The sequence below is a fragment of the Rhinopithecus roxellana genome, chromosome 4 (genome assembly GCF_007565055.1).
Source record: "Rhinopithecus roxellana isolate Shanxi Qingling chromosome 4, ASM756505v1, whole genome shotgun sequence".
NCBI classification, from domain to species: Eukaryota; Metazoa; Chordata; class Mammalia; order Primates; family Cercopithecidae; genus Rhinopithecus; species Rhinopithecus roxellana.
In genome coordinates, this window is record NC_044552.1 from 141,937,100 (window position 1) to 141,951,436 (window position 14,337).

General features: G+C 39.5%; 1 protein-coding gene across 1 annotated transcript; it reads right to left on the reverse strand.

Annotated features, from left to right (window-relative positions):
- Nucleotides 1-2,270: 2,270 nt before the first annotated feature.
- Nucleotides 2,271-2,726, reverse strand: LOC104681600 (DNA-directed RNA polymerases I and III subunit RPAC2-like). Its single transcript, XM_010387949.2, has one exon. It carries the CDS (start codon nucleotides 2,724-2,726, stop codon nucleotides 2,325-2,327), a length of 402 nt encoding a protein of 133 aa, XP_010386251.2. The 3' UTR covers nucleotides 2,271-2,324.
- Between the last annotated feature and the right edge of the window lie 11,611 nt (nucleotides 2,727-14,337).

Here is a 14,337-nt window from a genome sequence, read left to right on the forward strand (position 1 = left end):
TCAAGATCATTCAGAGACTATTTTTGTTGGTTGGTTAGATGAGAGATAGTAAGATATTAGACCAAAATGGTTTGCGAGGAGAGTATACCAAACATTTGTGCCCCAGGGTATTTCTTGTTTCCTGGCAAAGATCTTCCTTCACCACCCCCATCTTATCTTTATCTTTATCTTTTTTTTCTTTTCTTTTCTTTTTTTATTTATTTATTTTTTTTTGAGACAGGGTCTCACTCTGTCACCCAGGCTGACATGCAGTGGTACAATGACTGCTCACTGCAGCGTCAACTTCTGGGCTTCAATGATCCTGCCACCTCAGCCTCTGAGTAGCTGGGAGCACAGATGGGTGCCATGACACCCAGCTAATTTTGGAATTGCTGATAGAGACAGGGTTTCACCATGTTAAAACACCCAGGCTAGTCTCAAACTCCTGAGCTCTGTAGTTCACCCATTTTGTCCCCCCAGTGTTGGGATTACAGGCGTGAGTCACTGCGCTCAGCTCCTTATTATCTTTTTAAAGACATTGATAACCTTTGAGGTTTCTGAAAAGGTCTCATAAAGTTCAAATTTTTCTTTGATGAGATTAATGTACAAATAATGTTTGAGAACTGGGGACTGCCTTCATAGATAGATAGAGCAGCTTTTCATCTAAATCCTTGCTGAAGGGAAACTGTGTAGCAGTCTATATCTCCATAATGTGTCACAAAATATTAAAAGAAATATAAGGAACTGTGGGTATTTTATGGACTAATGTCATTTGACAAAGGCATAGCCTCAATTTTCCTCTGCTGCATCCCAAAAGCCACAGAACATTTTGACAATTGCAGGACACATACAGTCATGGAAGTAAATAATAGAGAATTTAAGCCTAATTGTATTTTTTCTTTGAAATATTCCATTTTAAGTAAATGTAAGCATGATATAAACTAAGACATCTATTATAACATTGTATGTTTTCCATAATCACTATCAATTAAAAACTATTTTAGACTTTAGAAGACAAAGTGGTGATTGCATTTTACCTGACTATATACAGTAGAATTTTATGTTTTCTCACAAACCTTGCAGTAAAATAATACCTAATTCAAGTTTGAATCATTTACAAAGATATAAGAAAACACCTAATTCATTTTTGATCTGATCACTACATTTTGTCAATAATTTTCATCTTGATGTGAGTCGGGAAGAAGAATTTCCCTCCTTACAAATAGCTTGAAGCCAGGGCACTCATAAATAGGAATTTGTAATGTTTGAATGTGTCCCGCAAAAATTCATGTGTTGAAAACGTAATCCCTCTGCACTCATTAATGGATTAATGTTACTATCAATGGGATATCATCACGGAAGTGGCTCCGTTTGAGAATGGCTGTTATAAAAGCAAGCTGTCTCTGGCTCTCTTGCTTTTGCCTTCTTGCCATGTGATGCCTTCTTCCATGTTACAATGCAGCAAAAGGCCCTCGGCAGATGTTGACACCATGCTCTTAGACTTCCCAGCCTCCAGAGTCAGGAGCTAAATAAACTTTCATGTTTTTTACATTACCCAACTTGTGGTATTCTGCTATAACAAGAGAAAATGGACTAAAGACAGTAACTTTAATAAGAATCATGGGCAAAATAATTTGGAGCACTTTAAGAAATTCTGATTCAATAACCATAAATATTAGGAAGGTACTAGGCACATGTTGGGAAAAAAACTTAAAGAGAAGGATCAATAAAAGGAAAGGGTGACATCACCTAGATGATGAAGGTACAACAAATTAGAGGCAGGATGTTTTGGTATAAATAACGTGGGCAGTTGATTGTTAGCTGGCTCATTTGTTGTTGTTGTGTTTGGGGGAGCTTAATATGCAAAAGAGTTTCATGATTGGTAAATATGTGAATGTTAGTTATTTTTATTTTGAGAATATGCCAGGAAGAGAGTGATTGCGCAGATGCATCATTAGAGTTTGAGAGCTACTATTCTAGGAAAAGCATAAACCAAATCTCCCTTTTCACCATCACCCAGTCCAATATACTGTAGAAGAATCTGTGACTTCAGCATATATTCAAGGACACAGCTGGACCAGATATTACAAGGTGGCATTTTAGAGTAAGAAATATAAATGGGCCTGGGTTCTGCAAATTTTTTTTTTTTAAATAAAAGAGGGAATTTATTAGAAGAATACAGAGGTTCTTGCAGAGATTCCAACAGTTGCAAGGGGTCAACAGCTAGAATCACACGTTTCTGAAGGACAGAGTATGCTGTAACCACAAACTTCTAATTCTGGGTTCTGCACCATCAGGAAGAGAATATCCTAGAGGACAGTTCTCCTTGTATACTGCATAAGGGACTAGAATGTGGATTCATTTCTGCTTGCTTTTTGATCCTTATAGTCCTTTATGCTGGCCTCAAACTTGTCAAGCACATGTTGGCAGACATTCATGAGTTCATTCAGGCCTCTCTGAAATGGCTCAACACCTGGAAGGGTACCTCTAGTCTGAATGCGTAAATTAATTTTGCTCTCTGAAGGATGGGTAGTAGTGTAACCACAAAATTCCACTTCTGGGTTCTTCATGATCATGTAATGTAGAGAATTTCCTAGGGTATGGTCTTCCTCGTGCAATACAAATGTCACACAGTGTCTATCTGTTCCAGTTGCTTGGACCATTTCTAGGGCTGTCTTCCTCTCACCTTCAGTCATTGAGGTCTTCAATCCAGATATTTTTCTCTGCAGCTCCTGGTCCTCTTCCATCGCTGGGGTAGTTTCTGGACCCTCAGGTGGTGCTGGTGGATCAGGGGCTCTGTCCCATAATGTGAGGTATGGAGGTGAAGCAGGAAGAAAACTTCTTATTTAGGTTTAGCTCTCCATCTTGTCATCAGAGTGGCAAGTTCTTAAGGCCAGACATGCAGTTGTAAACATAAGAGTTAAGGTGATCTACAAAAGTCACCATGCTTTAGTCTGGGCATAAACTTAAAAGTTGACTGTATACCTAATAGTCATTTCTCTCTTTCTCTTTACTAACAAAACCATGGCATTCTTAGGAAACTGGATAGCTAAATGCTGCTGGGAATCTGGACCTATCCATGGACTCAGGGAATTACTCCCACTTGCTAGTCTAAATCAGTCTTGGTAATTCCATTTTCCTTGCTAGTAATTGGTTTAGAAATGGCAAGCAACTCAATTTTATTAATAAAAAGTGAAAGATAATGCCAGAGGAATTTGAAGCTGATGATGCACTGAAGGTAACCATGGCAATAATAATAAATTAAAAACCCAGCTCTTAATTAAATTGATTCAACTTTCTAGGCATAACTATTATTTTCCTTAGGCTCACTGTTAGACACACTATGTCTCACAATCCCAAATTTATGAGATACACAGAAATCAATGGAACAAAAGCCCTCATGAAGAGACAAAGCAATTAACACATCCAGACTCAGAGGTGATCTAGATATTGAAACTATCAGACAGGAGGTATAAAACATGTATGATTAATATGTTAGATGCTTTAATATGGAAAAGGTAGAAACATGCAGTAGCAGATTGGAAATTTTGGTAAAGAGATGGAGCATATGGGAAAGAGTCAAATGAAAATGCTAGAAACAAAACATATGGAGATGAAGAATGCTTTCATCAGTAGCCTTGATACAGCTTAGAAAAGAATTAGTGAATTTGAAGATAGGCCAATATCAATTACTCAAACTGAAATTCAAAGAGAAAAAAGAGTGAAAGAAATAAAAACAGAGCATTCAGGAGTTTGAGATAATATCAAACAGGCTAACATAGGTGTAAATGGAATCTGCAATGAAGAAAAGAGAGAGCATAGGGTACAATAATATATGAAGACATAATAGTTGAAAATTTTTCAAGGATAACAGAATATATCAAACCATAGATCCAAGAATATTAACCACATTCAAGATGAATACCCCCAAAATCATTTAGATACACTATACTCAAACACCTAAAAACCAAGGATAGACAAAAAACTTGAAAACTGGCAGAAATTTAAAAAATAATCTTAGAGAAACATATTAGAGAAGAACTACATAGAGAAGAATGAAGGTTAGAATTACAGCAGACTTCCTTCAGAAACTCTGCAAGCCAGAGGGTAATGAGTTGATGGCTTCAAAATAATGAAAAACAGAAACAAAAACACCTGCCAACCCCCAATTTTTTATCTACTAAAAATGCATTGTCTGGGCCATGATGTCACTACTCCTGCATGGACAGATCTTGAAACCTTTTTTTTTTTTTTTTTTTTGAGACGGAGTCTCGCTCTGTCGCCCAAGCTGGAGTGCAGTGGCCGGATCTCAGCTCACTGCAAGCTCCGCCTCCCGGGTTCACGCCATTCTCCTGCCTCAGCCTCCCGAGCAGCTGGGACTACAGGCGCCCGCCACCACGCCCGGCTAGTTTTTTGTATTTTTTAGTAGAGACGGGGTTTCACCGTGTTAGCCAGGATGGTCTCGATCTCCTGACCTCGTGATCCGCCCGTCTCGGCCTCCCAAAGTGCTGGGATTACAGGCTTGAGCCACCGCGCCGGGCCAAGATCTTGAAACATTTTCTGACTGCCCCAGTTGATTCTGAGCACTTGGCTTTTCTGAATTTTATAGCTTTCACCTTTTAATAACCTGTTATGTGCCTAATTTTTTTCCTATACTGTCTTGCTCTCTAGAAATCACATATCTGCGAGTCTCTAGAAAGTTGATAGTTTTCAGATGGAAAGAGAATTTGGCTGCACCTCCTCTGCCTTGCTTAGTACTGGATTCATGGTAGAAGGTGACATGTTTAAATGAAACTTCGGCCGGGCGCGGTGGCTCAAGCCTGTAATCCCAGCACTTTGGGAGGCCGAGACGGGCGGATCACGAGGTCAGGAGATCGAGACCATCCTGGCTAACACGGTGAAACCCCGTCTCTACTAAAAAATACAAAAAACTAGCCGGGCGTGGTGGCGGGCGCCTGTAGTCCCAGCTGCTCGGGAGGCTGAGGCAGGAGAATGGCGTGAACCCGGGAGGCGGAGCTTGCAGTGAGCTGAGATCTGGCCACTGCACTCCAGCCTGGGCGACAGAGCGAAACTCCGTCTCAAAAAAAAAAAAAAAAAAAAAAAAAATCAAACTTCATGGCTGGTTGTTTTGGCCAGGAAACAGTACATTTTATTTTTGTACTTGATAATCTGAGGGGCAAGAGTCAGATAGATGAATGGAGAAATCAAGGATAAAAAGACAGTTCTTTCCCATAACAGATTGTTGCTTTTCATTTTTCTTACAAGTAGAGCTCCTTATTGCTCCCTAACACTCCCCACCCTACTTTCCTCTCTCTGCCTCAAGATTTGCCTTGTTCAGTGAAATATTCGATAAAGTGAATGGGGATAGATGGGAAGGAACTTCTTTTTACTGAACCCACCCTATAAACATTTATAATCCCATAGCTGCTTTTCTAGGAGCAAGGGGATGAGGAAAACCAGTTATAGAAGGCTTAGTTTAGTTGAGTAGAGTATCTAAGTTTAGGATTGCTTGTGAGAATAAAGTGGTTTCAAGAAAACAGAGAGGAGACATAGGGTTCTGGTAGTGAGAGAACTTTCACAGAGAAGAGATCATAGGTCTAAGGAGGGGGAATTGAAAGTTTTGTTGACCTGTTAAGTAACATTCTGTGAATCCTGCTGACATTGCTAATCTTTAGAAGTTGCATTTATTAGGAGGGGAGAGAAGAGGGTAATATTGCAAAATGCTGATGTTGGCCTCAAAGAGGGTGCTGGATAAGATCAGTAGTAACTACAGGAAGTCTAGCCCTCATGGATTAATTAAGTAACATTGACATGGTGAAAAGAACAGCTGCGTTTCCGAGTCATGCCAAGATCTGCTTGGACATTGTAGAAAAACAACACTTTAAAAATCATTTAATTTTTAAAGTGGCCAGGTGGAAACCTTATTTTAGCTCCCCAGTAGGAATTACATTTTGAGCCTGGAAGGGTATGCATGCCAAGTTTTGCTTATCAAAATAGAACTGTGGACAGACCTGAAATGATTACTTTAGTAGTAAAATCGCCAACTTTAATAAATCAAGATAGTTTTGCAAATACAGATAATTTACATGCTTTAAAAATAAACAAAAAACTGATAATTGTACTGAGAAATATACAGCTGCAACTGTATATTTAAGAAGTCTGCATTCCTTTAAGAAGTCTCTTCTCTTCAGGTGTGAGTCCTTTATTCACGGCCAGAAAAGACAGTCAATTAGCACAAAGACTTTGATGGCCATTAAATAAATGAGGCTGTAGTTGGGCTCACTAGGAAAAAATTCAAAGTCCACATCCAGAGCCCTTCCTACCAAGATGCAGCCAGCCCACCTGGCAGGACCCTGCAGTAGCACACACAGAGGCCCTTGCCTACACATTGCTACATAACAATTTGAAGTCGACAGCTGATTTGGAAGGTATTTTCGAGATTTGTTGGTCCAATGCAAATATACTTGTGACTATAGTTAATTGAGGCTGTTCCCAAGGGAGTGTGCAAAAATTGAGGTAATTTTTTCCCAAAGATGGCCACATGAGTTACGTAAGTTTACAAGGTGATTTTGCCATCCTTCATTAAGAGATGGGTTTATTTCCTTTTCCTTAAATCTAACTGGCTTTAGTAACTCACTTTAAATGACAGAATGTGGTAGAAATCACATTCTGAGATTTTTCAAGCATACACCTTAAGAGGCCTTGTAGCTTTTGTGTTTGCCCTCTCAGAGCCCAGAGCAACTATTTAAAAATCTTACACTCCTGCACTGAAGAGGAAGGCTATGTGGAGAAAAGCCATGGATGATGTGAGATTACAAAGAAACAGAAGCTCAGCTTTGCCATAGCCACTTTACCACCCCAGTGGAGGCCCCAGACATGACTGTGAAGTTATCATGGGTTCTCCAGCCCCATTTGTGCTGCTCCAGCCTATATTTTCCAAAACACAGACTTTTCCCCATTACAAAATCATGAGCAAGTAAATGATTTTTGTTATTTTTCAGCCACAGATTTTTGGAGTGGTTTCTTATGCGGCAATAAATATCCAATCTTGAAGTGAGCTAGCATTGTAATAATGGTAATAACAATGATGCCGATAATCGTAATTAACATCTATATAGTACCTCATCTGTTTTGGCAGTGTTTTATTTACTCTGCTTAAATTCATAATTTAATCCCCACAATGACCCTTAGAAGTGGGCATTATAACTTGCATCTATTTTTACTGATGAGAAACTTGAGGCCTGGAGGGGTTAAAAAGTCACAAAGTAGAGATGACTTTGTATGGTAGAGATGGGATTGTATGAACACTCTTAGATGCTAGGCACTATCCCAGGTTCTTTCTATACATTATCTCTGTTAAGTCTCATGAAAATCTGTGAACTAAGTATTAGTTCCTCAATTTTACAATTAAGTCATTTAAGGCTACAATTAAGTCATTTAAGAAATCTGGTGAATGGGAGAGCCAGCTTTTAAGCCCAGTATATCTCACTCTAAACTCCACTCTCCTTTCACCCTACAAATGGAGTCCCCTCCTATAATATTCATTTGATTACTCAAAATCATCTACAGGATATCTTCCTGAAAACTGTTACCAATGTTACATGCGTAACAAGGTAAGGCTATCCACTCTCCCCACTCCTGTGCAATATTGTAATAAAGGTCCTTGCAGTAGGCAAGAAAAAGGAAGTAAAATTCATACAGATAAAAAAGATGAAATAAAACTGTCCTTATTCACAGACAATATGACTTCCTCTACAAAAATTCCCAAATAATCCCTAAAATAAGCCAATAAAACTAATAAGTGAATTTAGCAAGGTTTCAGTATACAAGGTTACTATTTAAAAACCAGTAGTATTTTCATGAATTATCAACAAATATTTAGAAATTAAAATTTAAAAGTCTGATAGCAATAGAGCCAAAACCATGAAATACTTATAACTTTAACAAAAAACATTCAAGATCTATATTCAGAAACTAAAAAGCACCCATGAAATAAATCAAATATTTAAGTAAGAGCTATGTTATGTTCATAGTTTGGAAGACTATTGTTAATTACCAGTTCTTTCCAAACTTATCTATAGATTAATTTCAATTCCAACCAAAGTCCCAGCAGGATTTCTATTTAAAGAAATCAGCATGGTGATTCTCCAGGTGATCCCATTTTGTAGCTAGAGTTCCAAACTGCTGCACCAGACTAAATTTCTTGTGGCCTGGGACCATCTAATTTGTTGCTGAATTTCTAGGATTTGGTACATGGTTGGCATTCAGCGTTACGTTTAACAGAAACGATAGATGAGTGAAGGAATGCAGAAAAGAGGAAGAGGATCTGGCCAAAACAGGATCTGAACATGTTAAATTTGAGATGATGTGATACATCCATGAGATGCCATTATGTCCGGAATTGGTGGGTTCTTGGTCTTGCTGACTTCAAGAATGAAGCCGGAACCCTTGTGTGAGTGTTACAGTTCTTAAAGATGGTATGTCTGAAGTTTGCGCCTTCAGATATTCAGATGTGTCTGGAACTTTTTCCTTCTGTTGGGTTCATGGTCACACTGACAGGAGTGAAGCTGCAAACCTTCACAGTGCATAGTGAGTGTTACAGCTCATAAAGCCTGCCTGGACACAAACAGTAAGCAACAGCAAGATTTATTATAAAGGCCAAAAACACAACACCCGCCAATGCTGGAAGGCAACCTTTGCTGCTGGCTCCTGCAGCCTGCTTTTATTCCTTTATCTGGACCCACCCACATCCTGCTGATTGGTCCATTTTACAGAGAGCTGATTGGTCCATTTAAGAGAGAGTTGATTGGTCCATTTTACAAAGAGCTGATTGGACCATTTTGACAGGGTGCTGACTGGTGCATTTACAATCCCTGAGCTAAACACAGAGTGCTGATTGGTGCATTTACAGTCCTCTAGCTAGACATAAAAGTTCTCCAAGTCCCCACTGAACTCAGGAGCTCAGCTAGCTTCACCTAGTGGATCCCGCATTGGGGAGCAGGCGGAGTTGACCGCCAGTCGTGAACCCTGCGGCCTGTGCCTGCACTTCTCAGCTCTTGGGCGTTTGATGGGAACAGGCGTGGCAGCATAGTGGGGGTGCTTGTTGGGGAGGCTCAGGCATGGTGGGCTGCAGGTCCCCAGCCCTGCCCGGCGGGGAGGCATCTGAGGCCCGGGGAGAATTCAAGCGGGGTGCATGTGGGCTGGCAGTGCTGGGGGACCCGGTGCAACCTGTGCAACTTCTGGCCCGGGTCCTAAGCCTCTCACTGCCCTGGGCCAGCAGCCCTGGCCGGCCGCTCCCAGTACGGCCCCGAGCCCGCACCTGTGCTCTCTGGAACTCGCACTGCCCTGTGGGCACTGCGTGCGGCCCCAGTTCCCGCTCACGCCTCTCCGTCCACACTTCCCTACAAGAAGAGGGAGCCTGCTCTGGCTTCCACCAGCCTGGAGAGGGCCTCCCACAGTGCAGTGGTGGGCTGAAAGGCTCCTCAAGTGCCGCCAGAGTGGACACTGAGGCCGAGGAGGCGGGAAGAGTGAGGGCCGCTACCACATTGTCACCTCTCACCATATGTGGTGAATGTATAATTTCCAGAATTCACTCTTAATTCTGGAAAGAACTATGGGCTGGAACATAAGTAAACATAACAATGTGACTGGCGGTTTAGGCCAAGTTTAGATATAAACATGGCTTGGGAGAAACAAGAGGAAGGGAAAATATAGGGAACAGATTAATGAATAATCCAGTCCCTGAACTCACGGCCTATAATCTTGGTCCAGAAATGCATCAATTTTACATCATCATCTTCTCACATCCCTCCAAGTACTGGGGCCTTACTTCTTACTAACATTCTATTTGTGATGTCCTACCTGCCTGGCTATAAGTCCCTTGACTTTCTGTACCTCAAGGTCCCAGTGGCTACCCCACTCCCAAGATTGTATCTAGCTCCAGTTCCTTGACTTTCTAAGTCATAGGTACTCCATTAGAGTTATTTCTTTTGTGGAGTCATACTATATGACGTGATGGTTTTAATTGGGAGAAATATTTTTGAGGCCAGTAAAGATCTCTACAGTTTTCAAAGATTTCAAAAATATGCCTATATTTTCTTTTTGGTAAAAATTCAGTTAACATTAACTTGGTTTTAGCTTTGCAATCACCATTGAAACCAGTAACTATGTTTATCTTTGAGAATAAAAAAGTAAAAACATTCCACTTATAAATAAGAATATTATCTACTTCAAATGTGTTTGCTATTTTTATCATTACAAATATTTATTTATAATATGAAATAATCACTACTAACTGGCTACAAACAGCTTCCTGTTTGTTTCATTAAAAAATAAAAAATTAAAGTATTTTTATATTTAAATTTTACAAGTTTTAATTTTATATCAAAGAACCAGACAAGACATAGCAAACTTATATATAAGTTGATCTGATTAAGGCAGAAAACTGTTCTTAGATAATTTGTCTGACAAATAAATTCTCAAGGAAAACCATTCATTAGCTAGTTGCTATTTATTTTTGGTGATCATTGCATTTTTAAAAATACATGGCCAGGCACAGTGGCTCATGCCTGTAATCCTAACACTTTGGGAGACACATCACTCAAGCCCAGGAGTTTGAGATCAGCATGCATGAGCAACATGGAGTCTCTACTACAAATACAAAAATTATTTGTATTTGTCAGGTGTAGTGGCAGTACATCTGTAGTCCTAACTACTTGGGAGGCTGAGGTGGGAGGTTCACCTGAGCCCAGGAAGTGGAAGTTGCAGGTGAGCCAAGATCTTGCCATTACACTCTAGCCTGGGTGATATGCCCTGTCTCAAACAAACAAAAAAACCCCTAGGTTTGTTTAGTGCTTGGATGTTTGCCAAATAAATATTTTGGTTTTAATAATTTGTTGAGTACTTGCTAAGATAAGCAATGAGCTTGATGCTGAGAATATTGAGATCAACGGTCCATGTTTTTCAGATATAACTATATCTGTCAGGATTCAATCTGAGAAGCAAAATCAATAGTACACATACATGAATACATGTCTATCACTATGTCTCTCTTTCTCTCTGTGTGTGTATATATATATATATATATGTATATACACACATATATGATAAATATATTGTAGAGATTCAACCTTATGCAACTGTGGGATCTAAGTCTGTGGGATGCTATTTCCTCTGTACCTGAAGCTGCACCCTGGAGTCTGCAGGGCAGGCATTTGGGAAGGCCAAATGGATGTGAAATGGAGGAAGCAAGGAACTGATGACCTGTAACCAAAAAGGATGAACTGAAACTCTTGTCAATGTCTCCCCTAAAAGCCTCCAATTTTGACGTTAAAGTATCTCTAGGTGAAACCAGACTCTTCATCATAAAGCTTAACATGCTCCTGACCCAGGAGTCCAGGAAGCTGAAGGGCAACCCAGAGGGACTATAGGTGCTTTGGAGGCTGGCCTAGCTGCTGCTCCACACCATCCAGGCCAGCTGGCAGATGAGCAACACTGTGAGTGAGAGGCAGCAGTGCCTCACATTCTTCCCTGAGCTTCCAGGTATAAAAAGGGAAGATGGTGCTACATCACTTCCACCTTCCAGATCTTGTCTAAACCTCTTGTGGCCCAAACTAAGGGGAAACTATGCTGGGAAGGGGATTCTGGGAAATATGGTTCCAGTCTAGCTAAATTGATGCAATACAATACAGATCTGCCACACATCTTGGTCTCTTCCTTAGTCAAAGGCAGTGAGAGCCACCTGAAAAGGAGTTACAAAGAATATATTCATTTTACTGATGAGGAAGGATACTGAAACTCTAACAAGTCAAGTGATAGCCCCAGGTAATAAAGAGAGGGTGGAGCTAAGACCAGACCATACATGTACTGATTCCTAGACCTGACCTCTTATAACCCTCCTGCTGCCTGTAGAGAAGGGTACAACTCTCAAAGGTGACATTGCTCCCTTGTGATATTCATGCAGATTTGATGCATTATTTTTCCAGTCTTACCTAGACGAAATTCATATTGAAATGATTGGGATGTTTGTCCCAATAAATTTGGGAGGCCTAGGTTGTATTCAATGATAATACCTACAAAATTCTAAAATAATCCATTTAAATGTTAAAATAATTTTGCTTTCCTTGATTTATGTTTTCTCATCACTTTGATTTTCTTCTCTGATAATGGCAAGGAGCACTATTTCAGAAATGGTGTGTGTTATCTGAGTGGACTGCTATCTGTGTTTTGGTCCCCTTACTCATTCTAGCATTGCTGGATAATGAGGTCTGTCTTCAGAAGGTCAAGGTCTTGAGTTTCTTTATGGATTACATTGTGGGCAGAGGGAAGAAAGGAGGGGGTAAGAGTAGTGGGTGTATTTAACATCATAATCCTCAGGAATTGAGAGTTAAAACTACAAAGATAACCTAATAAGAATTTATTTTCATGTAGAAAAAGGGTAACATCCAGTCCATAAATTCCTGTAGCCAGGAATTAAATTTAATTCAGTATCGTCAATCATCTGTGGAAGGTTAAATAAAAACCATTTAGCTTCTCTGTATCTATGCTTTCTTTTATATAAAATGAAACTATTTTTATCCACTACCTTCTACACATGCAAACTAAAAGTTAATAGAGTTAGTAATATAACAGTTTGGCTGACACAACAAGCCACTGCTTTGTAAATGCAGTCTTATATTTAACCTGGACTTCCAATCAAGATTGCTGATTCTGATAAGTCCTCAAAGTGTTGAAAATCAGCTGCAATCTCATCTACAGCAATCTCACTGCAACCACTTAAAATCACTTTTTCTTTTTAACTTTATAATCAATAGTTCATTAAAAAAGGAGCAAGTTAAAGTATACTATTTTTCAAGTTTTAAAAATTGCATTAGCATTTGGATTGTTATGTGTCTGATTCATTGTACTTGACTACAGCTTTGTAGAAAAATTATAGCACAGTGTCTAAAACACTGGGCATTTTATAAATATTAGCTTTCTTTCCTCTTCATTAATCTGAAAAGTATTTCTGTGCAATAAAATATTTCAATAAAATCTTCATTTATCCCAGTTATAATCATATATTTTCTTTTGGGTTAGAAGTATCATATTGTCAAAACTAAACTTTGCATTTATTTCATAATTAAGGAATTATCAACATTTATTTCTATTTTTGCTAAGATGAATTTGAGGAACTGATATATTTAGTGCTGATGGAGAGAAATTGAGAAATAGAAATAACTTATTGGCCCTGTACTCTTTTAACTATATTTTCAAAGAGCTGGGCTTTCCTATTCCAATGTCACCGAAAATTTGGAGACTTTTGTTCTGGGTCAAACTTCTCCAAAGTAAAGTGTGTATTCTTGCTGTTTTTCTAGTTTGTCTGATACACCTGACTCTGAGTGTCAAGGGTATAGAAGTCTCATTAAAGTTACTAAAAATTTGCTTGCATACTCCTTCTCAATATGCAGATGCCAGCTCAGACACTTCACTAGCTACCTAAGGACCCATTCTACTGTCTGGAGAAATAACCCAATTATTCCACACATTTGCTTCTCATCTGGACAACAAAATATTCTTCCTAAGAAAAGGAAGTAAAAAGGGACAGAGCATCAGTAGTCTGGATATATGGGAAGGGGAGAGCTTGTAATATTAAAATAAATGGAAAGTCCAGGTTAGAATTTAACAATGATAAGTTAATTCTTAGATGTGTTGGTGATGTGGTTTGGCTCTGTGTCCCCACTCAAATCCCGTCTCAAATTGTAATGCCCACATCTTGAGGTAGGGATTTTGTGGGAGGTGATTAGATCATGGGGATGGTTTCCCCCATGCTGTTCTCATGATAGTGAGTTCTCATGAAATCTGATGGTTTAAAAGTGTTTGAAAGTTCCTCCTCATTCTCTTTCTCTTCTGCAGCCATGTAAGATGTGCCTTCCTTCACCTTCTGCCATGATTATAAGTTTCCTGAGGCCTCCCCAGACATACAGAAATGTGAGTCAATTAAGCCTTCTTTTCTTTATACATTACCCAGTCTCAGGTAGTTCTTTATAGCAGTGTGAAAATTGACTAACACAGTTGGTCTCTAGCCTGATGATCAATTAGTAATGGAAAGGCATTATAAATCAAATAATTACGTCATCTTTTTCTTCATAAAAACTTCTTGGCCAGGTGCGGTGGCTCACGCTTGTAATCCCAGCACTTTGGGAGGCCAAAGTGGGTGGATAACCTGAGGTTAGGAGTTTGAGACAAGTCTAGCCAACATGGAGAAACTCTGTCTTTACTAAAAATACAAAAAATTAGCTGATCATGGTGGCAGGCACCTGTAATCCTAGCTACTTGGGAGGCTGAGGCAGGAGAATTGCTTGAACCTGGGAGGCAGAG